The following is a 26,610-nucleotide window of genomic DNA, read 5'->3' as shown; positions in this document are numbered from 1 at the left end:
CCAGTCCAGCGTCTGCCGAACACCGAGTCCTGGACGAGTCAAGTTCCGGGCTGACCAAGCAAGAGCCGAGAGGTTGCGGTGCAGCAACTAATCGGCATGCAAGAGAGACTTGAAACTGCGGCTAATTGTCGCCCAAACCTCAACCCAGAGAGAGCTGGCTCCCCCGCCCTGGCTACCAATATCCGGTCACGGGTAATTAATCTGAAGGAGCTTCTCGAAATCTTCGAGGGAAAATCACGGAGGGACACGGTAGCAGTCGACCCCACGGCATGCAATTCACTGATTGTTAATATGCTAGAAAATTTCCGGTTCAAGCACCCAGTTTCGCCGTCCCATCTCTGTCCTCGGCCCCCATATATACGATGATCTGAGGAGAGTGCGTTGCAGTCTGTTGATCCTCACTCGACTTCGGACGGACTGACTCTTTTGAATTCTGCCTTTCTGGGTCGGTATTGAGAAACTCCGCCCTCGACGGACTAGCTCTTCAATGACATGACGCTGTCCCGCCTGTTGCTGAACGCTCCGGGCTCAGCGGCCGTGGTTCCGCACCGCACCATCATGACCACGGTTTCAGCTTGCCACCGTCGGATACCTACCAAACTGCTCAAGACGGCAGATCGGGACAGCAGGGGCCCGCTCGATAGACGAGAGCCAGAACCCGGGTAAATCTCTGTTCGCCAGATTCGTCTGTCCCCATCATATAGAGTTGCCCTTCTTGGCTGACACGGGCTCGTGGTCGGCTTCATATCGGGACCTTGGAGCCACGGCCACTGGCGAAGGCGGGCACCCGTGGTTGCATCATCTAATATGCGCCGTCTAATATGAGGTCCTCCAGGTTCCTGGAAAGACAGAGTTTTCTTGCTGCCCCCGCCAGAGCCTGCGCGGGAATTGTTCCAAGCGAATGCCTCATCCCGCCCAAGACCGGTTCCTCAACCGGGAATGGCTTGATTGCTTTCCAGCCGCTTGGCGTAATTGTTAAAGGGTCCTTTCCGGTTTGGAGAGGACTCGATCTGCAACGTTACCTGTTACTCGAGCGAAAAGACCCTATTTGCACGCAATCCCAATCCAGCACGACCAGCTTGCCCCCGCCGTTCCCCGTTTACTGGGACTGACCAGACAGAGAACAAGGCCGTCTCCATCCCAATATACAGCAATTACCCTCCCTGCAGGCCATTGCCTCCCCAAGTGCCGCTCCATGGCTCCAACCGGTAACTTTCTGTGCTGTGGGGTTTTCTGGCGCCACCAGGACAAGCAGGCTGATGTCGTGATGTGTCACGATGCATAACTTGCTTGGATTTGGAGAGTGGCGTCGATTTCTGTGGGTATAAACGCCTTCTTTGGATCGCGCGCGGTGGATGGGACGACTGTCTAGAGGCTGCCGGCGTTTACTTGGGCGCCCCTGAGGGCGTGTCTGCAGGGCTTACATTTGCCGGTTCCTGACCTCGACACCGACATATCGCCATCCGGCCGGGAAAAATGAGCCTGGAACACAGATTTGCTTATCAGCTCCGTCGTGTCAGTTCTGTCTCACTAGAACTTGCTAACCGCAAAACAGGGCCTGACCTGGGCATCATTTACCCTACTTGTTGCGCGGTACTTGCCTTCCCGGAACACCATACCTGGCTTTTTGCTCTAAACTCACTCTTGGTGTTGACGTGGAATTCGCAATGCCCTCTGCTGAGCCGCTCTGTCGCTTTTCACTACTGACCCGGGAACTCAGGAGGCCGCCGCTACCGAACGGCGCAGCTTGTGGCCCGCGTCCTGAGAATCGAGCCTAGTGTGTTTGCTGCCAACTGCTTCCACCCAGCTGGGTAGCTTCACTTGCTCGTACACTTCCGATAAGTGTCGATGTACCTTTGAAATGGGGTATAGTTCTCGCCACCATAAATGCCGACTGAGAAGCTCCTCGGGGATTGATTTCTCGTGGTTGATGGTTCCTCGGTCAGCTCGGAGACCACGGCCTGCTTAAGCTCGGAGGCAAAGCAATCATTAGCGGCTTTCCCGTCTTTCTGTCGGCTATAGCTCGCCCCCTCCTTGTTGCTGCTTTTTTCTTTCTCCGGCACAGTGCATTAGAAAGTATAATGGGTGGTATGTGTGACATTAGAGGTTTCTAGATCAATTGATTAGCCTGCGTCTCGAGTACATACACATGTGCATATAAACACGGAAGCCACCTACCTAACTATTATACCTCGGCTAGCTTAAGTGGCAAGTTTCCTTTCACTCCTCGTATCATTTCTGGTTCGGGTGGTGGCTTGTTTTGGTTTTGTTGTCGTCGGACAAGCAGTCCCACAGCACTCCCCAAACTTGGCTGCCTACCTAGTCAGCTAGCTACGAGGAACAACCTAGGTGACTCAGCACCTCTGCAGTCGCCATTCTCGTTGGCCACTTATGGGCAGGGAATATCAAGACCGGTATGAAGACGGGCATGATGCCGATAGATGGGGGGGCTTAGCCCCAACTTGGCAGGGAAAGCTGTGTAACAAAAACGGGCATTGTCGTTGACATAGTGTCTTGATACATGTACCAAGTGCTATTGCGTGGTGTACATGTGTGTGACCTGGTGGCAGGCCGGCTGGTGGTGGCTGTAGCTAGCTACCGACCCTTCTTCTTACACGCTCACTCCCTCCCTCCCGGAACTGGGGAGCGGCATGGTCGTATTACCTCCGAAGCACATGTCGCTTGTCAGTTTGCGGGGGAAGATAAAGAATGCCTATCCGAACCCGGTGGGCTGGATTTTTCTTGTCTTCGATATCTAAGTTTAGGGGTGTCCGGGGCAGGGCGTTCAGGCATACGCCTTTCTGCCTAGCTCTTGTACTTCCATGCCTCTCTTGAGCTGCCTTGGATGTGTTGCAGTGTTTCGCCTGCAAGGCTGATACCGCGTGCGGGCGTTGTTGTTGTTGTTGTTGGTTTAATAGGGGAAAAGGTACTTCCAGGCTGGCTGACTTGCGTGCTGATTGACTGCACCTAGGTACCTTACCAATTGTCCAGCAAAAAAAAGGATGAGTACCTATGTAATGCATGCAGCCAGCCCATGAGACGAAATCAACGGACGCTAAAAAAGAGAACAGAATGTTGTATTTGTTGGTGTAGGTATGCATCAGCCGTGAATCGAATACGGGGCCCATCGATAGCAACGATGGATTTTACCACTAAGCCACTGGTGCTTGCTTGCTTGCTTGCCTACTGCAGAAACCGAGCTGCGGTGGATGTTGAGAGAATGGGGCCGTAATGGGGTATACTTGACAGTTGGCTCCACAGTTCGGTCTTTTTTATTTTTTTTATTTGACGAGGTCTGCTCGGACTATCCTTGGTTGGCTACAGGCTTGTAATCTTTTCTCGCTTCTCCCTTTGCGACAGTACAGGCGTGTAACGAGAAGGTTTACGTTTGTTTTAGGTCATATAGATACCTAGCAAGCTCATTTATCACCTAGGTAGGTACTCTGTCGGTTGATTTCTTTGGCGGAAAGGGGAATTATTGGATAATGTACAATTTAGGAAAGGGATGGATTGGGAAATATTTCAAGAAAAAAAAAGTGAAAGTCTTCGTCCTTCGTAGCCTATGCTTTAGTGCTATGGCGGCGGGCGAAGTTCCGGAGACGCAACAGCCATGGATCTTTATAGGCGTTTTTGTCCCTTTATGCGACGCATTACTGCGTGTTCTTGACTTGGAGTTAGCGTTGTGTCTACCTGCTCAACTCGAGGTTGACATGGAATACCTACGGCTGAAGTGGACGAGGCATTCAGCTCACAGGGATCCAACCAAGTCAGTCAAGCAAGTTTGTTGAAAGATTGTGTCTGCCTCTGGTGTGAAATTTACATGCACATCGTCCAATCACTCTCAGAATGTCAGGGTTTATCTCCACCGCACTCCACTCTCCTGTTCACAGTAATACCAGAGAGAACGATCTAGATTCTATGGCTCATGTTATAGTCAGTTGTGTTTGCCAAGTATAGAATATCTGTAACTTCTAGGATAGATAACTGAGCACATATATTTATTTGGTCCTCTACTCTAGGAGCGACTTCTACAAGTCAGATATACCACGAAAGCGAGATGTTTGATACCCTTCACCTCGCACACACACAGATAGCGGAGCACATTATGAGCCTCAACTGAATCTTTCTGTCGTGTATGTATTATTTCGTCTGCTCAAGGAGGCTCTTCTACTCAAGGAGGGACTTCTACAGTTAGATTTATCACAAAAGTGAAATGGCTTATACCCATCAATCACCACGCACACACTAAAATTGGACATAGGAATTTACCGCGGTACAGCAAAAAAGTCAAACAATCGAACGGCACCGACAGAGTCGCTCTGTCGTGTATGGTGACGCGTAGAAGGCAAGGCATATCATGACATAGCTCAGCTACTGTTCAGGAGTGCTTCTATGAGAGTAGAATACCTAAACAACCGTAGCTCTGGCTTAGTTGTAACTTCGGTGCCAGAGCTTATAACAGTGAGAGATACCTATTCGCGAAGAAGCCTTGGTGCGAGAGTATTCTCTGACTTGGGACCAGTGCCGCCTGCGGACAAAGCTGAGTCCCTACCGATTCAGCTTGTTAAAATCTAGCCTGTCTTCATAAGACCCGGGGTGACACCAGGCCAAGGAACATGGGAGTGACATATATTCATCTAGCCTGGGCACTACCGACGAGGCATCTACCTACCTACTTAGTTGCTCCTTTTGAGGGGCAACACAAAGCCCATCAACACACACACGGCAGCTCGATAATCAGAGCGTAAAGGATTTGCTTTGACGTGATAATGTTTGAATAACCAGCTATGAAAGTAGACGGACGGAAATAAAAGGGGCCGACATAAACAACGCCGGCCTAACCGACACACACATCATCACTACACATCTTCGGACCGTGGACTAACTTAACCTAACCACAACCCAAAAACACAGAACACAGAACACAGAACTCGGGACGCTGGAACCAGCACCTCCAGACCTTGCATGACCGAATCATGAGATCCAAGTAGCTTATCGACAGAAAACCTAAATAGCATAAAACAAAACGTGAGACAAGTAGTGGATGCATGGTGACCGACTCCTTTCTAGAGGTCAAGGCTCATAAATAATGGCAGCCGACACAGATAGTGTTCATCCATACACGTGTATACCTACACTCGACGACGGACAGCCTAGAGAGGAGACTGCAGCAGTAAAGCATATAATGAGGGAAAGAATGAAGGCATGGTAAATGAAACAGACACCTTGTGTTGGCTAGTCTGCCCCTACAACTATTCAACTCAACCACAGACGAAAGAAAGCACAGCAAGCTCTCACTCACCAACACAGTTGGGCGTTCATATTCGTTATTATTCAATTCATTGAATAGCGACGCTAGCCGCAGCATAAATGTCTCTATCTTTGAAGAAAAAAAAGGGAAAAAGGGTTGATAGTAAAATGTATGTACACGAAAGTTGAAAGGCAAGTAGTAGAATATCATCAAAATGTCAAACGGCCGGCTGGAGTTGCTACATTTTGCAACACTCTAGAGACAAAAAGCCAAACTTTTAATAACCGGACCCTCCCCTCCGATATCGAGGGGATCAAATGTGCCCTCAAAAACGCCAGCCCTAAATCCAAGTAAAACATTCTTCGGAGAGACCGTCCACTCGTTCGCTTCTCCCGCGAACAAGGGCTCGGCATATGGATCGCACGCGGCTTCTTGCTTTGAAGTCCGGTTTGATGTCTCCTCCGTTGGCCATAAACAGCGTCTTTCCCAGACCGGAAATCCAAAAAATCCGTAAACATGTTCAAGTGAAATTTGAAAACCCATATTAAAGGTAGGTAAGTAAAATCAAGGGCAAATTGTATGAACAATTGTGGCCAAGAAAAGACCGAAGCCCGCCGCTGGCAATATTAGCCAGGGCGGGGGGAACCTAAAATAAAATAGGTGTTGCCTGTTTCGAGGCGAGAAGGGGTATCGATTGTTGAGTGAAACCATGAAAATATCCCAATGTGCGTAGGACTCCTCGCCCCGGCGGGGCTTCGAAGGTCCTGAACGCTGTCGAAAATTAATTCAATAAAAAAAACAAAGTGGCGACGGATAGATTTTGCCGACATGTACAAACAGGAAACGGATATTTAGTTTGGCTGTGCTTAGAGAAGCCACTGTAGCATGGCCAGAAGGGGTACTGTCATGTACAACCAAGCGGATGAGGCAGCTGGCCGGGCTGGGGCGAAGGAAGTGCTGGCAGCGACAAGCTGGTCGGCGAGTGTCTCATTGACGAAACCCGGCCCACATATTGTATTGACTTGCTTAGCAGCCGCGACGTAATTGTTAACCACAGGCTGCTGTCGGTTGGCCGTGGCAACGTGGTAGACTTCCATGGTCTGCTGGGTACAGACACCGCAGGTTGGGAGGGTGGAGCCCGGGAGAGACATGTTGAGAGGTAGAAAGTAGAAATACGTATTTGTAAAGTTGGTGGTATTTCGGACAGCAGTCGCAAAACAGTAAGCAGACGTCTGCGGATCCTTGAGACAGCCAGCGCTGTACAGCGGTGCGTAGGCTATCATGGCTAGGTGGGCCTGTATGACCACCGAGTTTCCTAGATTGTAGTCGTTGCCACAGTGCTGGGTGGATGTGAGGTTCTGGGCAAGACTCGAAAGGTACGTGTTGCAAAACGTGGCATTGGGCCGGCATGTCGCATCTAGAGTCTGTGTGATACCTACGAGCGACTTTTCCGCGTCGAAGAACGACTTGGACCCCTGAAAAAGAAACCCGATTAGCTGAGAGACAATAGGGACTGGCTGTAGGACTGACTCACTTGGAGTAACAGTGACAGCGGGTAGCACTGCTTGAATGTCGGATCCGTTAGAAACGAGTTGATGAACATTGCGCACGTGCTTGGGGTGTTGTCGGCGTTGGGCGTGAAGTTTGCTGACAAGGCGCCGTCGAGCGGACTGGGAAGCGCGCTCAACGGGGCAGTGTTTGTGACGTCTGGTGTCACGGTCGACACGGCAATCTCAAACGTGGTGGTGAATACCTGAGGCGTGGTGCTGGTAGTGGCGCGCTTTCCGAGGCGGTGCAGCTCGACCTCCTCAGGGCTCAGCATATTCCAGCTTTGGCCAATGCGGTACGGCACCCTCGTGTCGATAACCAAAGTCTCGAGAGGTTCAGCAGCGTCAGCCGTGAGGGCCAGGGCGTGGCAGACGAGGCAGGCTAGGATAGCGAGCACAGCGGCCCATGACGTCCGAGGTTGGCGGGAAACCGACTGAGAGGGAGAGAGCACGGCGGAGACCCTACGACCTGGGGAGAGCGGGAGCGGGATAGCAGAAGCCATCATATCGCGGTGGGGAGTGTCTGGCGTCGAGGTTGGTGCAACATCACTGTGCAACAATCCGAGGAAACGAGTGACTGGGTACCCGACCGGCTAGGTCAGAGAGGTCTGGGAGGGAGCGGATTGACGTCGTCGGACGGCGGCGGGCTCGAGTGTCTCGTCTCAGTGGGAGGTGTCGCAGGAAGCCGAAGGCGACGTCACGGCCCCTTGGTCCCTCTATATCTCGCGAAGCGGCTGAGCCCGGCGGCTTTGGCGGCGGGTGCCCCGAGTACTGAACACACGCTATGGCTCTCCACGCTTGCCTACCTAGGTAAGGTAATATGCAGGACTGCTAGGTGACGGAGCAGAGCCTGCGTAGTAGCGTCGTCTCGATGTCGTTGTCGACGCGGGCCCGACTCATTCGGCGGGCGGACCAATATGGGCTGACGGGTAAATAAGGGAGCTGCCGTGCGAGGGCGGACGCTGACACCAATGAGACAAGGTTGCCTCGACGAAGACGAATTTGCGCAACAATGCCGCCGCTCGCTGTTTTGGGTGCTGCAAAGAGGCCTGAGGAAGAAAGAGACGCCGTGGGGACTGACTAGTGTGCTTCCCTGCTGCGGCCCTTCTCTTTGTTCGTTGCTCGGCCCAGGCTTTCACTTCGGGATCCTTCGATGGAAGTTGAGACTCACGACGTCGGGTCCCGGTGTAAGTCGATGTGGACGGGAGTTCGAGAAGGCGCGAAGATCAGCGGTCTCCCGAGGGGGAACGAGTGGGAGATGATCGGTTTTGTCATGCAGCGGCTGGGGGGTGCTGCTTGGCTCTTGCTGGCTCAGAGCTAGGATACCAGCGGGGGGCGGCAGGCTGCCCTTGGCTGTCCTGGCCTGGCCTGCCCCCAAAGTGCCCAGGTCCTTCCAGCCCTTTGGAGGAGGTGGAGTTGAGGGTGGGGGCAGTCACCACAGTCACCGCAGTTGCATGGCCTGAGATGCACCATGCTGGTTTTATCGAACGCCCTTTCCTCTTTCATCAGCCCCCGCTGGGTACTTACCACCTTGGCGGTGGAGAGGGTTGCGTCGGGCCACCAACAGAGGGCTGCTTACCCTTCCAGTGCAGCCATTATTGGTTTTTATCTTTTATCGATGAATGACGCGGCCCGACGCTGACAGTGATGACAAGCGGGCGACAGAATGGGAATAGCTACAATGCGCCCGTTCTGTGCATGGATTTTGAGGCTTTGAACCATCGAGAACCAGTTCTCCATGAGAAAACGGCCTCTGGTCAAGTAACAGAATGAACATCTTAGGACCATGGGATTTCACTGCGCCAAGATGGAAATGTTGACTAGTGATGTCCATGTGTAGTATTCGTTTACGCGGATACTGTGGCCTACTTGACTATTACTTACAATGCTCTGCAGTTTGGTTGTTGGTTCCGTTGGGCGGTATTCCGTATAATAATAATAAGTCGTCACACAAGCAGAGTTTGCTTCTGTGGAGGGCGCCGTGACAACGGTTTGGTGCCTCCCAGCGCCCCGCCGTCAGGATTCACGGCCATCTCGGAGTATGTACAGTACGCGGTATGTACGCAATGCCATGTATGTAACCTTTTACCTTTGGGTGGGAGCTTGGGGATCCCAACGGTCTGACGATGGAAGGCTTCCGTGGTCGCACCTTGGCTGCGCAATTAACGACTAATAACGGTCCGGGGGCGTATTATAGCTGACGCCAACTGACGCCAAGCTTGTCGACGCAGGTACAAATGAGCTGGCGCGGCTGGATATAAGGCCAAGGCGTGCCCGTTTCCTAACAAGTCCCTCCAAACTCAAAGATGACCAGTCATTCTCCTTCCTCATTGTCATGTCCGTATATTATTGACAGACATCAATGAATCCGTGGTAGAACAATGGAATGAATGGCTGGCTCGCTGCCTCGAGGACGTGCATGATTTCATAGCGCGAAAGGAAATGCACGCGCTTCACCACTGGGGTATCGCGCCGACGTGTCTGGGCATGGAAGCGCAGGCAACCCAAGAAAATAAAATCTCCGCGTAAGCGAGATTCCCCCCCTGAAAAGCACGTCCCAATCGGCTCATAAAATCGAGATCCGAGGACGGTTTGGGAAATCGAATATTTGACGAGAACAATCTCCGAACTCTGATTGATGTCCTGCAAAAATTGGCTCGAAAAGGTTCAAAACCAAGGCCGGCAATCCATGAAGTCGTTCTGTGCAGACTATGAAATAACCCTTCGATCCTTTGCATCAGCCATATACTATCGGCGTTGCGAAGCAAACAACCGACTCTGTAAGGCGCCCGACGACAAGAGCGCATGGGCCCTTCCAGACTCTGATCACGCACTTCGGTAGGAGCTGGGTAGTATTTACGCTAATGCTCGGGCGTTACGGAATACTACGTGGGCAGTTTTTAGTTTTCCGATATCCATCGGAACAACAAATGTCCATGGCTCTCAGCTCTGGAAGCAGCCGGATCTGCGTTGCCCAGCGTACCCCTTTCGTAGTTCATGGAATAGGTAACAATCAGCCAGGGAACGCCATGAGGGCCGATCGAGTAGTACTATAATCACGTGAAAAGAACAAAGTCTGCGTACATTATTCTCGTTCCCCTTAAAATGATGTCAATTTTTTTTCATTAGATTTGATCTTTCCATCGCAACAAGACCTGTTTTTGCCTAGCGACCGTTGAGAACTTGAGATGATTCAAGTTCAGAGCGGGCCACTTTCAGGACTTCAATATTGGCCCACAGCGGCATGCCGAGATGTTGCTGGGGCCAGGGCTCTAAATTGGACCCAGCTCCGAGAGCCCGCAGTGTAGGACTGCAGGCAAGGGAAGGCAGGTACGATGCCGGCCGGCAATACTCTGTAGTGAGCAAACGGCTCCTACTCATTTAGTAACCACGGGGTGTTACCTAGGTATGGATGCATGGAGTAGGCAGTAACACACCTCAGCAGAAGCTGGCAGAAGCTGGCAGGTAGCGTGACGTGATGCTGGTAAACCTGGCCATCGGGCTGCAGAGTGCAGAGAGCTCACCGGCAGGTTGGCGGCTGAGCAGCTCAGGTCTCAGGTCGGACGTTGCAGCGGGATCCACCTATCGCCGTTGCTGCCCGCGGAGGAACCGGCCCATTCTTTGCCCTCGTTTTCCAGGAGGTCTCCTTACCTAGGTAAAAGACAAATGACAGTCTCGATGTTCTGTTATTGTTTCAATGTGCTGCCAATTAGACGGTTGACAACAGCTCTATCATCTCATGAAAGAACCCGTGGACCAATTGGACGGTATAGGATTAATACAGGATTATTTCTCTCATCGTCACGGCAGGCCAATAGAAATCCAAGGCCCTCAGGCACCTCAATCAACGCCCTTTCTCATCCACGACCTACAGTACCGACTCGCGCGTCGTAAAAAGAAAAACATTGAATGGCAGAGAGTGAGAGAGTGAGGCTTCGCCAGGGGCATATCACGTCACTCCTATCCCAGCATGAGGTCCTCAAACTCTTTTGTTGCTCACCAGTAACTACCCGCCACCGCTGGGCGTGCTCTCGGCGCTGTGCAGTGCTGTGCAGTGCTGTGCTCACTCGACGGCGGCGGCGCCGCACCGGGGCATGGGCTTATCTTATAATAATAAACTCCCCGCTAGGAGCCTACCTTGGCTGGCCCGCCAATCCTGGCTTGACCTTCCCCTTCGGTCAGTGCCTGCTTCTGCTTCCAGGTGGGTGAGTGGGTGGGTATCATTCCAGGCTGTGACCACCCACCCCTTTGGCTGCTGCCGCCGCTGGCCCGCCGACGCCACCGTGCCCCGACTGGCCGGCCCTTCCGGGGTGCTACCGGGGGACCGAACCCAAGCGGCCGTTGAGGAAGAAGGAAGAAAAGAAAGAATGGTGCAACGCCGCCGTGGCGCAATCTGTGCCGTCCGTTCGTCTGTCGTGTCGTGTCGTATCCATCCGATCTTGGCCCCCCCTTTTCTGCTCTCCAGTTCCCCGTCCAGTCTGTGTGTTTGCCAAGATGAGGCCAAGAAGGCGGAGAAGGCACAGACAGATTCATACTTGCGTCCTACCCAAGAACAAGGACGCCTGGTGACGTAGAAAAAAAAGCTATTGCAACTTGGCAGGTAGTCACGCGTATTTACCCTCCGACTGTGTTGTTGTTTGCCCATCCTAACGCCTTTGTCTTTCGGCTGGTTGGACCAGATCCCGTCCTGTCCCTGCCCAAGGTGTGAAAGCCATTGAACACTACCCTCGTCCGCCCCCCTCTATCTCAGACACCTACATATCCGTATCTCAGGGCCCAACCGCTGAACGCTAGCTCCGATTAAAGTGACTACTACTAGGCTTACCTACCTGCGTGCGTTGGGGATGAATTATTGGTAAACACGCTCCGCATCGGGGAAGTCAAAATTCATCCTTTCCGAACGCGTTTGCTTCCAGGGGGGTGTTTTGCTCTGCGTCTCCCATGATTCATCCAATCTCTTCCCAGTCAGCCCCTTTTCCATCCCATATTTTCAGGCATGGAATTGAATGCAAGAAACAAGGCTGTCCATCACATCACCTCACCTCGTTCTTCCAAATCCAGCCTCGCGCAAGAAAAACAACACCATTCAATAAATGATATATCACTACTAACCCGTACCCATCTCCCCTGTCCCGCAGCCTCATACTAAGGGGCTCGCCCGGTTTGTAACTTTACAGGCCTCTCTCGTTATCATCCTTGAAATGTTCATTATCTAGATGGAGCATTGTAAATAACTGGCAACCATCGTTTCAAACGATTGGAGTCGATCGTGACAAGTCAAAGACAAAACTTTCCAGCGGTCTTCAAGTCATGCAATTGACCGTGAAATGGTGTAAGTGCTAACGGGCTTGCGCGGGATGATCCGTACCGTACTATACATACATACTTGACTGTCTCCCCTTTCTACGAGTACAGTCCGTAGAAGTATAGGCAATTACACCAGTTTGTTGTGGCTGGAGGGGCGCTGAAGCCGTGACAGACGAAGAGAGAGTGACAGGGACAGACAAACAGGCTCCCAGAAGAGCTGTAATGTATTATAAGCTCTGATGTCTGACCTGTCCCCTGTCCTGTCCCCTGTCCTGTCCCCTGTCCTGTCCCCTGTCCTGCCCTGCCTTGAATTGCCATCCTTGCATCTATTTCCAAACAGCATTGCTCCCAATCTGTGGTTACAAGTAGATTTACCTATGTACTGTTTACCCACAAGCATGAGCGCGGCCACCGCCAAAGCGACGTCGGCGCGCAAACATACCATAAACATCCCTCCCCTTCTACCTACCCCCTCCCATTTATTGAGATTCCCCTTCCATGTATCCCAACCTCTGCCGAGCCCTAACATGACCCGGATTTCCCTTCCCGGCTGCCCCGTGTATAAAAAAAGATGAGGAAATGAAAAAGTTATAGACACACATGCGCTTACGCAGATACCTCATTAGTCGTTTCGTTAAAAGTATATTTTTGGGGAGGGTGCCGCTTGCAATTTCCGCCGCAACCGCGGCCAGTAAACAGCAACATGTGTGCCAATGGGCCTGGAATGCCGTTTTCTAGGCCAGATAGATATACGACCCGCCCTCTCGCTCGATGTAGTCCTTCTCAATGAGCCTGTCAAGAGTCGCGCGTCAGCAAAACCCACCTCTGCGGCATTAAAGTAGGCGGCGATGGGGAAAGGTGAAACCACAAGAGGAAAAACAGAGGGAGAAAAAAAAGAAAAACCCACTTCTCAATATTCAACTTGATATCTGCCGCGTCCACAGCTCCCCTGCTCTTGGTCTGGTTGATGACCTCGGCGACAAGCTGCGCGTGCGTCATTTGTTTCCTGCTCTTCATGATCCTGACAATGGCAGCTTGGGTCTCGAACTGGCGGTCGGCGGCGACGCGCTCGTGCGTGTCTTTGTTCTCCTCTTTTGTCTCCTTGAGCTGGATCTGATTGATCTTGACGCGGTACTTTGGGTCTGCGAAGGTCTTGTTGACGGTGAATGTGTCGGTGGGCTGCACGTCACGGCTCCGCGGCTTTTTGGACAGTACGCGCACCTTGCCGCAGGCGAGGCTCTGGAGCGTGCGGCCAAGCTCGGGGGCCGGCATGCCGGTGGATTGTAGAATCTGGTCGTACGAGAGCACGCCGTCGCCTTCCTCAACGTCGTTGAAGAGCACCAGCACGACGGCCTGCAGGGCGCTGACAAGCAGCTCCTTGGGCCCGCGGTCGAATTGGGCCTTGACCACGCAGTGCGACAGGTTGTGCTTCCACGTCAACCGGCGGCCTGTGTGCTTGTGAACGTAGAACTTATCAAACATGTTGATGCGCTCTTGCACGTCCGGCGGGATAAACACTTCAATACTGGAGTACGTGGGCCATGCCGCAGCCGACAGTATGCTGACGTTCATGTCTATCCCACCGGGCTTGAACTTGCGGTACGTGGCGATCCATTCTCGGTACGAGCTCATCTCGTCCCGGGCCATTTCCTGATCTTTGAACATCTGCTCCAGATTGTGCGTGAAGCTGGAGCCGCACTCGTTCTTAAGCTTGGAGAGCATGTTACGCTCAGCGTCTTGGCTGGCGCTACGGCCGAGCAACAGCCTGCGCGCCAGGTCCTTTTTGTAAAAGGCCTCAAAGACATCCTTGCCTTGGATGAACCGGAACAACTCAATGCCCTGGTCCAGCTGGCGATCGAGCTCGGCGTCCTCGTCGGCCGTGCTCGCCAGACCGCTCTTCTCTGCGTCGGCACGGTCCCTGTTGTCGGACAGCAGTGTCTTGGGCAGCGTCTTGAGACCGCCGCGGAGGAGCATGTCAATGTACTTGGCAATCATCTCGCCGACCTTGGACGTGCCCGTGTTCCACGACGACGAGCTCTTCTTGTCGTTGACGAAATAGCCAAACGCCTCACGCAGGCCGTACGTGAAGACGTCGTCCTTGCCGAAGGCGTCTCGGATCATAATGTCGAGCGACTTCCGGAGCTCTAGCAGGCGGATGATCATTTCGTCGCCCCTCGCCGTGTCGCTTACAATTTCTGATCCGGCCTCGCGGACATAGCCCTCCCACGGGCCCCTAAGCCGCTTTTGGATGTCAGACAGACGTAGCAGATCGTAGAGGGCTTTCATGGACGCTACATCGTTGGCTTCGAGGAGCTTGGCCACGCTCCCGCTGTCCAGAAGTTTGGACGAATAAGAGTCAACCAGGACGTGGTGGGCATCGTCCCGCAGCTGCCTCTTGGTGGTGCTGTCAAAATTGTAGACGTCACAGCGCCCACTCTCGCGGCGTAGTAACCTGTCGCAGGCCATGATGTAGTCCTTCAGGTTGTAGGTTATGTTCCACTCCTCGGCGCACGCGGAAAGGTAGAGGTGAGACTCGGTCAGGAACCTGGGCTCGAAGAACTTGCCATAGACGCCAAAGAGGCGCAGCATGGTGACAGCATCCTTGAGCAAGGCAGCATCAAACCTCTCGTCGCCGTGGCGGTCGTAGTCAACGAGCTCGCACATGGCTGCTAAGACACCCTCTCCAATGGGGGCCGGGTCGCTACGTGACCCGAAGACGGCCCTCCGGAACTGACTGATACCCATGTCGTTGAGGTTCTGAGACGTCTTCGACTTATCGTACAAGCCCTGATGGGTGGGTTTGCTATTTAAGAGGAATGTGCGGTCCATGTAGCTGTAGATCCACCGCACGAGGAGCATCTGGTCACTCCACGTCTTCCAGTGGGCGAGCACGGAGCGTATCACGGCGACGTGATCGGAGGAGACGCTGTCGGCATCGGCGGCGGTGCGTAGGCCGCCGAGGGCGTCATCGCTGTTGAGGTGAGCATCGCAGCGGGACCGGAGCTTCTCGGCCAGGTCGGCAGCGTCGCCCTTGCGGCATATGTCCTCGACGCCGCGGTAGAGGCGCTCCATGGGCTGGGGAGTCGGGCGGCCGGCGAAGATGGCGGCAAGGGCGGCATCCAGCTCGGCACGGGTACGCGTGTAGTACTCGTCGACACCGGTGGCGGCCCTGGCGGTGGCCGTGCGGTAGTTCTTGATGACGAGCCTGCGGGGACCCATGTGCGGCTGGAGGACCGAAGGACGGCGGGAGAGGGGCGACGAGCTAGGGCTGTTCTGGGCGAGGCCAATGATGTCGGGGCGCTTGCCCTGGGCCTTGGCCGACATGGCGGGCGGGGCGATGTAGTTGTCGGAACGGAGGCGCTTGGGGTCGTGGTCAGGGGCGCTGATTTGAACAGAGGGCGAGCGCGGGGGCGCGGGCGGGTCGGAATCGACGCCGTGCCTGCGCTTAGCAGTAGTTGGTGCAGAGGCGGCCGAGGAGATGCGGGAATGGGTGAGGCCGCCGAAGGATGGCTGCGATGGGGTGGGAGGCATGGACCTGGAGAGGTCTAGCAGCGGGCGTCTGTCACTCCCGGGAGCTGGTGCGACTGCTGGTGCTGGTGCTGTGCTCGTGTGTTTGTGCCTGTGTTTCGCTGAGGATGCCTTCCTGCTCGTCGTCGTTGTCGTCGTCTTGTCTCGTATGACCACGGTTGCAATGCTATGCGTCGATGCGTATGTTCCGAGTTGGCTGGCGAAGGCCCGGGTTGGAGTCGTTCTTGTCGGCGGGATTGGTAACGTAACGTCAATGTCGAGGCGGAACTATCTAGGTTGGCGTTGGGTTGGCCAAACGGGCCGGTTGTCTGTTGTCTGTGCGTAGTAAGTCTACTAGCAGTGTTCAGTGGCGCGTTCAGAGAGCTTCGATCCAAGTTGGCGTCGAAATTCGAGTCGAGGCGCCCACTAGAGGATTGTGCTCGGGGTTCAACTTCACGGCGGCAGTGAACAAAGTAACGGATTGGAGGTTGTCACTGCGTATGAAGTCGCAAGAGATTACTGTACATTGCTCGCAGTTTAGTGTAGTGATCAGCCGCCAAGGTCGGGATTAGAGCTCGTCATCCGGGAATCGATAACTGTGTTTGGCACTGTCCAGACCCCGCTATGGCGGCAGGGTAAGGGTTACTGAATGTCGTAACGTTCATGTTCCGTGCAGTCAGTTCACCGCAATGCAGTCAGCTCACCGTAACAACACAAGCACCCAATATTGACATTTACGACCGTCTGGCACCTAGAACCGCGCAATTACAAAGCTATACGGGTAGGCTATTATTAAATGGCAATGATACCTATTAATGTTATCTTACGTTAACCCCAAGCCGCCTAATCGGCATGTCAATATGTCAATGCAATGCTCTCGAGATGTTGGGCATTCGTGCCTCATGTCCATGTTCATGTCCATGTCCATATATAATAGTTACAGCGCTACCCGTCTAGGCATAGGCAGCCCATCCTGTAGATATCCAGTCAGTATTTCAAGTCTCAAGCGAAGACGGTAAAAGACGAAGACGGGGAAAGGGGTGGACAAGTCAAGCAGAATGGCTGGAACTTACCAGAATATAGCACGGCGAGGTTCCTCTCGTCCGTCGCCTGGTTGATGAGGTCGTTCACCGTAGCCATGACACTGAGCGTCTTGGAAAGCTTCTTGCGGACCACCTCGAGGGCGCGGTCGGCCTCGGACGGCTCGTTGACCGACTTCTTGTTATCAACGTCAGACTGGTCATCGCCGCCCGCCTCGCCACCGTTGTCGTCAGCCCCGGCGGCGCGCGCGTTCTGCAGCTTGGCCATGCGCACGGGCGAGATGGACCACGAGTACAGCGGATCGTAGCGCAGCACGTCGAGGATGGTCATGATCGAGTACGTCTCCTCGCGCAGCGCGTCGAAAGTGAACTCGCAGCAGCGCCGGAACACGCCCTCGGTCTTGGTGATGCCCATGCCGTCCACAATGTCCCTCGTCAGGCGGAACGGCACCAGTTCCGGCACTGGCAGCACCCGCCCCATCTCAAACGCCACCCCGAGGTCAATGTGAACCACCTCGCCCGTCTTGGAGTCCAACAGGATGTTGTGTCCGTGCCTGTCCCCCAGCCCGAGCACGTGGCCCAGCACCGACACGGCCGCCGTTGCTCGCGTGTACGCGGTTCGCCGCAGGAACCACTCGTCCGGGTCTGAAAAGTACTCCATGAAGAAGTATCGCATCACCGGGTGGAACTTCTCCGTCACCTTCCGGTACGCACTGACGCGCGCCTCCACCGTCTTGGTCTGCGCGTTGGAGATCTCCTTGCGGCACTGCGATCCCTTGAGGTCCTTGGGATAGTACCGCTCGTGCGCCGGCATCAGATATTCGTGGAGCGGAATTGTGTTCGACACGAACTCAATGAGGCCCGACGAGGACGTCAGTGGTAGGACTTTGTAAGTACGGATGCCCAGATTCCGTTGCCTCGTCGGCCTGTGGAGCTTGAGCAGCTCTGACACGGCAGCAAACACCTGTTCCATGATGGCGTCCTGCCGAAGATCGTCGTTGCCTCCCTTGACGAGCTGCTTGTACCTCTGCCCATCGGTCCCCACGGCCGTGATGATCTTAGGCGCGCTCACTCCAGAGGCAATCGACATGCTAGGCTCAAACTTCTGTATCATGGGCACCTTTGAGTAGTCGAGGTTGGCCGATAGCTCAATCTGCATCGTGGGCGGCGGGATCTCGTACTTTGCGAGCGTACTGAGGAAGGCCTGACCAGCCGCCGAGTCCCTGATGGCAAGCTTGTGGCCGGCCTTGTACCTGTTAGAGTCGCGGTCCAGCGCCAAAGCATGGTAGACTCTGCTTGTCTGGTCAATCGCCGGCCAAATCTTGGACACAGGCTCGGCCTTGGCGAGAGCCTTAGCAATGTGCTCTGTCGCCTTCTGTCGGGAGACGGCCACTTCGTCGTCCCTATTGACGCGCGACTTAGCCCCTGACCATATCTGATACATGCCGTGGAATGGATGGTCGACGCAGATTCGATAGACCAAGTCGACCAGGACCTTCTGGAAGAGCTGCTGCGGCTGGTCCTGAAGGCGCGAAGAGAGCTGGTTCATCAGGGGGGCAAATTTCCGCGTCGGAACCTTGTTGATGTGCTTCTTGACCGCCTCGTTCGTCGTCTCCTCCTCGGAACGCTCTAGCCACAGGGCCGTGAAGCGCAGTGCGTCGTTGTTATGCTCGTCCGACGCGGTTAAAGAGAGCAGATAGTTCTCCAAACTCAGTTTGACAAACTCGGCACGCGTTTGCTCAACACGGCGAAGTTCTTGCTGGTCGAGATCAAGCCACTGTCTAGCTTTTGCAAGATAGCCCGAGTACCGGCTCTTATTCTGCGAATCCTTCGAGTTCGCAATCAAGGCCTTGAGCTGCGACACCTCGTCGCTCTTGCCCTTCTTCAAGCTCTGCAACCGCGCCAGGTCCTCTAGACTATCTTGGTTCTGGAGCTGCTCGTCACAGAACATGGCGAATTGGTGGAATACCTGGCCAGCATCCTTGCCCTCAATCTTACCCCTGAGCTCCTTGAGCGCTGGCTCGAGATACTTTTTCTGTATATTTTCCGGGTTCTCTAGCCTCGCGACCGAGACCTGATAGCCAATCTTCGACAAGAGATCAGAACGGCTGACCGGGACCGTCTGCTTTTTTAGGGACGAGTCCTTGTCAATGTTCTGCAACATGCGGATGGATGAAATCATTTCGCCATGGTTCCAGAGCGAATTTGCAGCCTCAATTTTGATTGCGGCGTCTATGTTTAGTCCCAAGGACTCGCTCGGCTTGATGAGGTCGGTGAGTGTTGTGGATATGTTCAGGCTCTCCTGGTTGGCGCGGTGGAAGCGATATATATCAGAAGACAGCAGCATGCCGCGAATCTGTATCAGGCGAGCATCTGCTGGTGTCAACATCGACGGCCGTAACTTGTGATGTCGACTCCACATGCTTAGTGTTGTTTCCCTACAGGAAAGAATCTGTCCCACGTCGCCGTATCTATATATGGGTTAGCTTGTTTTGTTCGAGCTGCCAGGTTGGTTGCTGGGTATCTTACCGTCCGCTCATCATCCATTTTGATCGCTTCTCAAACGTGGAGAGCGTGGTTTGTAGCTCGGGCTGGTCAGTGACATTTAGGAGATCGTCGAGCTCTGCCAGGGCGGCAAGGGCCCCGAGTTGATGGCGTAAGCTTGACGTATTCAGGGTCCGGGTTGTGAGGTGGCGAATGGTACTCCTGAATCCTTCGTGGACCGCATCCCTAACGGCGTTGATATCAGGGGCTTGGTGCATGCTTTGATATGCCTTGTACACCGTCACGGCCCAGTTCTCATTACTCGAGGGAGCTGGAAGATTCCACATCTCCAGTCTCCTTGCCGTGATAAAGGTGCTATCGAGAGATGCCGACGACGCATCCGAACCTTGTTGCGTTTGAAGGAGAGAATTGGACAGCCCAGAAAGCCCGAGGCTGCTCAAAGCGTTGATAAGGGCTTGCCCATCCTGATGCGACGCAGGATCCCGGCGTCTCAGGTGGCTATCGTACTGAGCGCCGCGGAACGCGAGGCTCTTACTCCCATCATTCTCGTACTCCAGGCGAGCTAGGACCGTGGAGAGCGAGGCATCCGGCGTTAGGCCGTAGTACGCATCTGGGTCATCGATATTCTCGAATATGTCGAGCAAAATATCGCTTGAATCCTCAATCTCCCTGATGGCCGATGAGCGCCGAGAACCGCGAGAGGATTCGGAGAAGGCTAGCTCGGCAAACAGAATGGCCACTTTGAACATGCCACATCGCGTGGCGGCGGCAGCTGCGCTGGAGAAACTCACATCCAGCCAGTGTCCTCGGTCGGCGATTGAAGATTCGCCGGGCAACGGCTGGGTTCTCAGATACAGGATCGTGTTTAGCAGAAGCTTCACGTTTTCCGTGGCTGCAGTAGATGTGCAAGTCAGCCACTCTTTCAAGGCCTCGGAGAGGCGCCGCTTCATCCCTTGTTGCTTTTCTAACTGGTACACCAAGACCAGGTGGACCACGAAGGGGAAAGCCTTTTCAGCGAACCCCTTAACTTTGGTGAGGATTGGAGGCAGCACCCTCAGCGTCACACTCTCGGGCACCGAATAGGCCAGAAGCGTCGCGAGTCGCTGTGACCAGTCTGGACTCTCCAATTGGCCGGCGGTAAATACTTCTGCGTCCTTGGGTGAGTCGACCGCGTAGTAATCGGAATGCGGTGTTCTGTATGGGTCCCAGTTGGATGACACCAGTAGGGACTCTGAAAGGGTCTTTTGGCAAGCACCGATTAGGTCTTGATCATCTTCGCTCACCGCGTCCGAGACCACCGTCCGCAAAGCAGATTCAGCTAAGCCGGCGGTGAAACAATCGCCGTTCACAGTGAGCGCCTCGATGAGATTGATGAGTCCTTCCTCGGAGCCGCTGTTGTCGAATGATATCCTGCGATACTCCTGAAGTCGGGATTCACGTAGGAGCTCCTGTGGCACCTCGCCCGACGCAGCGAAGGACCGACCCAGTACTCGGCCAGCCCACGCCAAGTACTCGCCGCTCAGCCGCTGGGAGCCACAGCTCTTCCAGACAACAGCCCCATGGCTTATTGCGTCTGCGTCAGTTTCGATCATGTCGAGTCTACTCGATAAGGGGATCCTAAAGACACCGCAGAGCATGGAGAGAGCAACGCCGCGGGCCGGTTCATTGAGAAGCTGGTTCTCACGGTCCCAGTCATCGAGGATCTCCAGGAGGAGGTTGCTCTCGTGGGTACCTTTTTCGGCATTGCCCGACGCACGAATGTGAGCAGCCGACTGTGTGATAGATTTGAACGCACGGCGCTGAGCATGGTCCTTGAACGATAAAGAATCGTAGGCCGCCAGGTACTTGGCAAACCAGGAGTGGAATAGCTGTGCTTTACCCATGGTTGCTTTGAACTGGCTCTCCTGGGTCGTGCTGGATTGGCTCGATTCGAGAAATACCCGGAGGTCAGCGAGACTCGACAGGGCGTATCCAGCCAGGAACGAGGGCGTCTTCTTCAGATGGGCGTCTCCCTTAAGCACGAGATACTGAATTATACCGAGGGCATCGTCTGCGCACTCTGGATCAACTGCGAAGGCTCGGATGGAATGAAGAAGCATCTCTAGAGGATAAGCAGACAACGCATGCTCGCCGGCCAGACAGACGAGAACGCGAATCTTTCGTAGCACCGAGCATGCGTGGAGGGGGCCGAGCGCTGGATGGATTGTGTTCAGGAGCTTGCGAGCCACAAACACAACCAGGGCAGGCGTCCACAAGTTATCGGGCTCGTAGGGTGTCCGGCTGCAAAGGTGAGCAATTTCTCTTGTGAGATACTTTGCCTTGAACATTGGCTGCTGATTCGGTGGCAAGGGCGTGCTCAAGTGGCCAAGCTTCTTGATCTCATCCATTGCATCAGCCGCGGCGGTGAACCTCCCCTCTCTCCTCAGAGCCTTCTCAATTGGGTCCTCCTGGTCGAAGATGTCAAAGAAGGTGGCTATAACGTCTGCGAAGTTGAGATGGATGTTCTCCAGGAATCCTTCCTTTCCAAGAATCTTCCTGAGTCGGCTCTCCCCAGTCACACGATCGCCACCGCTCGGGACGCTGATGTCGTGCGCAATGCTGTATGCTACGATCTTGGTAAAGCTCTGCTGGATCAGTTTCTCGGGCGTCAAGCCTAGGCTCTGAGCTAGATCGAGGGCCTCTTTCTCCTGTCCACGCATAATCATGATCGCGGCTGCCTCAGTCTGGGCCATCAACAAGAGGTCTTGGAGACTCGCAAAGCCAAATATCTCAAAGGGAATCTCTTCAATTGAGTCGCTTTCAAGCCATGTATAGAGCAGTTGGGGAGCAAAGAGTTTAAAGAGCTCACGGGGGCTGCTGAGGTTCAGAGACACGGATATCCGTTCCAAGCAGCTCGCCGCATATTTTCCGGATTGGACAATCTTGCCCGGGGTTTCGAAAATGTGGTAGATACACCGACGTAGCAGGGTTGGCCACCTACAAGCCAACTCGGCCAGAACGAACAGACGGTAAGCAATGCCCTCAGTGGCCTCTGGATCAGCGGGAAGGCTCTCTAGAACATCGACGAAGATGTCGTCGTGCGTTTTGAGAACATATAGCCCGAAGATCTTGGGTAGATTGAGTGCGATGATGTACTTGACATCCATGGTGCCCTCTTGCAGAATTGTCAGGACTGTGGACCTGGCCGATGGCAGTTTTAAGGCCGCAGCATAATCTGATCTGACCTCGAGGAGGTGGAAGAGTAATTTCGAGAACCAGATCTGGGCGGGCCCGGACATGGAGTTGTTGGGTAAAGACCTCTTGACCAGATAGTGGTATAGATCGCCCACCAAAGTTGCTATCTCGAGCTTCTCGTCGGTCCACATGCTCATAAAGCCGTCCATGACGTCGATGCATGTGCACAACGCCACTTCACAGCACGAGAATTCATCTAGGCTTATAATCTCCCCCAACCTCTCCACGACTTTCATGGAGCCCTCGACAGGGGGTAAGGCATCAGAGTTAAAAAGCTCCTGCATAAATACTCGGCATAGTAAAAGCTGCTCTTTGGGGAGTTCGAGTAAGTGGTCGAGAACAGGACCCGGGACACAGCCGAGTTGGCCTTCATTAGAATAGATCACCTCAAGGAGAAATAGCCGGAGGGTGGTCTCTAAGTAGAAGGCTTCTGGCGTATGGCTCAATAGAACGTCCCGCCGGGGAAGAATTTTTGCTCCTGATGTCGAACTGATCTGGCTCGCCTGGGATTCAAAATCATCGTCTATGTCCATGGTATCTGCCTCACGGCCCGACGGATCTCGCCGCGCTCTTCCCTGTAGGGCATCGGAAAGCTTGGCAAAGAATTTGTGGAGATGGGGAAGATCTCGTTTCAAGAAACTAAGTTCGACTTCATCCATAGGAGGAATATACGCCGTGCATGACATCAAGACAAGATCGAAGAAGTTCCCGTTTTGGGGGGCGTTCAATACCACTTTGAGAGTGGCATCGATGACGCCGAAAAGTGCTGTTTCAAGGTCTTTGGATACAGATGTGTTCAGACTGACAAGCTCGGGGAGTAGCAGTGTCCCAGTGAGGCAGGCAAGGACCACGCTCTGTAGCCGCTCGGTAGATATCGGGACTGAGCCATCTCCGCCGCGTCTTTGCCACGACTCTGCCATTTGTGACAGCTCTTCAATCTTTGGGAAGAGCAGCTCGAGGACGAGGCGCTTTGTAGCATGAGTTCCGGTCGGATCGGAGGGTTTTCCGGGTTCACCGGCTGGGCCGTCAGACACAGAGGCCGTTGGGGGTGGTGTCGGTAGGACTTCGTCCCCGAGGAGCAGCAAGTATCGAATAAGTGGCTGGGCCTTTTTCTGGCTCTTCCAGAATTGGGCAATGGGCCCCCCAAACAGGAGGAGCGGTGCCTCCATTCGAAGCGGCGGCATGCCATAACAGGCTCGCAAAAGACAAACCATATCGAAAGGGCTCGAGTGGGCCGAATGAATAGAAGCATAACCCAGCTCAGCTTGAAAACCAGTCAGGACCATAACTTAGGGTGGCTATTTCAATGCTGTTACTTACCAGGATTCCATTTGACAAAAACCCACCGAATAATGTGATTTGAAGTCGCTTGACTGGCGTTTGGTACCATCATGTTCCGGTGGCGCAGTAAACCTAGCATCAAAGTCAAAGACGAATCAACAAGCACCGCAGGACCACTAATATCGGCGGTTGTGATAATCTGATTGATGTCGTCCGCCTGTTCGTGCCCTGGAATCAGGCCCGCTTGCATTATCGCCTGCAACAGCACGCAGGCAGCACGGCTAGTAGGGGGGAGGCTTAGAGATCGCACGGTGAGCTGCCAGATCTGTTTCCAGGTAGCCGCGAGGGAAGCGCTCCGAGATATTTTATGGGTGGCGAGACTTGAGGTTGTGTTAGCACAATCACGGACGCTGCGTAAAAAGAAAGACGCAAGGCCATACCTAGCGCATGCGAGCATTGCCCAGGAAGCCACAGTGCCCTGCTTGGCCGTGACGCATTTTGACAAATCAGAAATAGCTTCAGTGACGTCTTCTAGGGAGGGCGGCTTCTGGGCGGCCCAGAACGGTATGAGTTGCAACGCGGTTAGCTGGACTGCCGGGTCTAGGGACACAATTTTCTGGTGCATTCTATTGGGGCTCCCGACCACCCTCCTTCTCTTCCGAGGCTGGTCGGTTTCGGGCTGGGCGTGACTGCGGTCTTGCTGGGAGTTGCGCGAGTACATAGCCTCCAAGATGGCGAGGTTCTCTAGCAGAGCCCAGTTTTGCTCGCCTGCTTGGTGGTAAGGGCGGAGACTGAAGACGGCAGTGCTTGGATGGTCGGTAGGGAGGCGGATGGCAGAGAAAGTCACGTCGTCTAGCTGGAGGCGAGCTCGCTCCTCGCGCCTCGAATATTCGGACCACAAGGCATCCAGCAGCTCTTCAGCGTCTTGGAGGAGAGACCCGTCCGAGGACTCCTGGAGAATGCTTTCCATGTATAAGTACGTCCCAAATATGGTTTTGAGCATCTCGTCCCGGATGGAATTGAGCATGGCGTCGCGAGAAAGGGCACGCGGCTGCCACCAGTGAGAGAGCAGGGGAACCAAGGCTTTCGTTACTTTCTTGGCCAGGGCCACATCGTCGGTCTGAATGCGCGAGAAGATGCTGTTGATGGTGGAAAAAGCAGCCTTCTGCAGCTCGCCAATCTTCATCTGGCGAAGCTGGAGAATATGAAGAATGGTATGGGACACCTTGCTTGCCTGCCTCTGTACGGGGGCATTTGGAGAGGACATCAGCGAGTTAACGCAAGACACGAGCTCCAGGGCCAGTTGACCACCGATTTGGCTCGAAGACGACTGCTGCGTAGCAATTGAGGAGGATCGGCCTGTGCCTCCGGGGGCCGGAGAGGCGCGAGACAGCGAGGAGCCATCTCGGTCGCCGGTTTCGAGATAGCGAGAGAGGGCGTCAACACAGAAGTCGACACAGATATCCCAGCTCTCGCCCGAGAAGGCGGCAAGGTTCTCGACGTTGGCCGAGTTGTCGAGAAAGGTGCTCAGGGCCTTGACGTAGTCCTTGAGAAGCGGCTGGATGTAGCTCTCTTCGGGACCCAAAGGGACCTGGGTGATGTGGTCAATGATGGCTCTCGCCGTCTTGCGCTTGATCCGGGAAGCGCCATGGCGGACGGCCAGGCGCAGGACCTCGGCGCATTTCTCAAGCCTCGAGCTGGCGGCGGCACTGGACTTGGCCGACTTTTTGGAGCCGAAGTAGCCCTCCTTCTCGAGTAGGGTGCAGCGGAAGAGCGCCTCATAGATGGAGTGGTACGTCTTGTCATTGAAGGGACTCCTGCGCAGTAGTTAGAAAATCCGTCTGGCTGGGAGGTGCAGTCCGGAACTAGTAGTCTGGGGGGGGGGGGCCGATATGAGACTGATATGGGACTGGCATGGGATAGATATGGGATGGATGGACACGGCTCTTACTGTTTTTGACTCTGAGACGCCTTGTCAGCCGTCTTGAAGTAGGACAACAAGCCTATACAGATGATAGAATAGACGGCGATGGTTAGCAAAGAGCCATCCGCGGCAAGACGAAAGCGAAGCAAAGCAGGTAGGCCGGCGGCAAGGCACGGCACGGAAGGCAGCTCGCTTACTTTCCACGGCTTCCTTTCGCGTTGTTGCCGATGAGCTGACGAGGAGTCCTGGATGCCAGCCATTATTGTTAGCCAATTATTCGATTATGCATCATGCCGTTCATTTCATTTTGTTCGCGCGCATTTCACTCCACTCATTTTGAGGCGAGGCACACATACCTGCGATTTCTTTGAAGTTGACAATGTCACTGCCGTAGCTCCTCGACCGCGCCATGTTGCCCTCTGCTCTGGAAAGCCGAGCCCACCATCCGCAGACAAGGCAGCTGAGCAAGAAAAACCTGTGTGGCTGACTGTATCCAAATCGTATGAGACGACAAGTCGAGTTGAGTCGGATCGAGGAAGAATATGAATATTAGGATGTCGAGGAAAAAGAAACTACGAGATGCATGCCGCTCCAAAACGAGATCCGCGCTCCCGTGACAAACCCTGCCCAGGTTCAAATCCTTGAGAGGAAAGTCTCATTCTGTATATGAATGTCAAATAAAAATTGCTGTGATTATCACCAACACGCAAGGTCTTGCTAGGCACAAAGTTACCTACCTGCGAGTTGATCGGAAAATAGGCCTTTCAGGTCTCTTACTCAAACCCAGACCCAACTGGAAGGTTAGGTACCGAACTTGGAGCGGAAAGCAGCCTGGAATTCGATTACCCCGGGGAGCTAAGGCAAGAGCAATCGAAGCTGCAAGCTTCCCGGTCGTTGTTACCTAGCGTCCAGGTTGTAGGCAGCGCGCTTGCCCTGCCTGGAAGCCGCCCGATACCCTGCAATCTTGATGCCCACTGGAGCAGGGGCCAGGGCGGACAACGGCAGAAACCTTCA

The 26,610-nt window shown here is 54.1% G+C and overlaps 3 protein-coding genes across 3 annotated transcripts; all 3 read right to left on the bottom strand.

Annotated features, from left to right (window-relative positions):
* Positions 1-5,789: 5,789 nt before the first annotated feature.
* Positions 5,790-7,640, bottom strand: B0T26DRAFT_222982 (uncharacterized protein). Its single transcript, XM_060433857.1, has 2 exons — positions 6,786-7,640; positions 5,790-6,726 (listed from the first exon to the last, which is right to left on the bottom strand). Exons 1-2 carry the CDS (start codon positions 7,302-7,304, stop codon positions 6,118-6,120), a joined length of 1,128 nt encoding a protein of 375 aa, XP_060298437.1. The 5' UTR covers positions 7,305-7,640; the 3' UTR covers positions 5,790-6,117.
* A 5,199-nt stretch (positions 7,641-12,839) lies between these two features.
* Positions 12,840-15,429, bottom strand: B0T26DRAFT_642367 (Cullin family-domain-containing protein; the record flags this gene model as incomplete). The annotated part of the gene is made up of 2 exons (XM_060437435.1): positions 12,840-12,897; positions 13,013-15,429. 2 exons carry the CDS (start codon positions 15,427-15,429, stop codon positions 12,840-12,842), a joined length of 2,475 nt encoding a protein of 824 aa, XP_060298436.1.
* Positions 15,430-16,614: 1,185 nt separating this feature from the next.
* On the bottom strand, positions 16,615-26,007 carry B0T26DRAFT_642161 (uncharacterized protein; the record flags this gene model as incomplete). The annotated part of the gene is made up of 7 exons (XM_060437415.1): positions 16,615-19,123; positions 19,182-23,655; positions 23,712-24,052; positions 24,113-25,486; positions 25,624-25,675; positions 25,794-25,841; positions 25,953-26,007. The coding sequence occupies 7 exons, from the start codon at positions 26,005-26,007 to the stop codon at positions 16,615-16,617; spliced, it is 8,853 nt and encodes a 2,950-aa protein (XP_060298435.1).
* Positions 26,008-26,610: the final 603 nt, after the last annotated feature.

This window comes from Lasiosphaeria miniovina (assembly GCF_030549165.1).
Source record: "Lasiosphaeria miniovina strain SMH2392-1A chromosome Unknown B0T26scaffold_3, whole genome shotgun sequence".
NCBI classification, from domain to species: Eukaryota; Fungi; Ascomycota; class Sordariomycetes; order Sordariales; family Lasiosphaeriaceae; genus Lasiosphaeria; species Lasiosphaeria miniovina.
This window is presented reverse-complemented; position numbering and strand designations above follow the sequence as displayed.

Excerpts from the sequence above, each read along its gene's own strand:
- B0T26DRAFT_222982 (XM_060433857.1), bottom strand. The coding sequence starts at position 7,304 with ATGATGGCTTCTGCTATCCCGCTCCCGCTCTCCCCAGGTCGTAGGGTC. Across the intron at positions 6,727-6,785 it reads CGCTGTCACTGTTACTCCAA|GGGTCCAAGTCGTTCTTCGA; the intron begins GTGAGTCAGTCC and ends TTTCTTTTTCAG.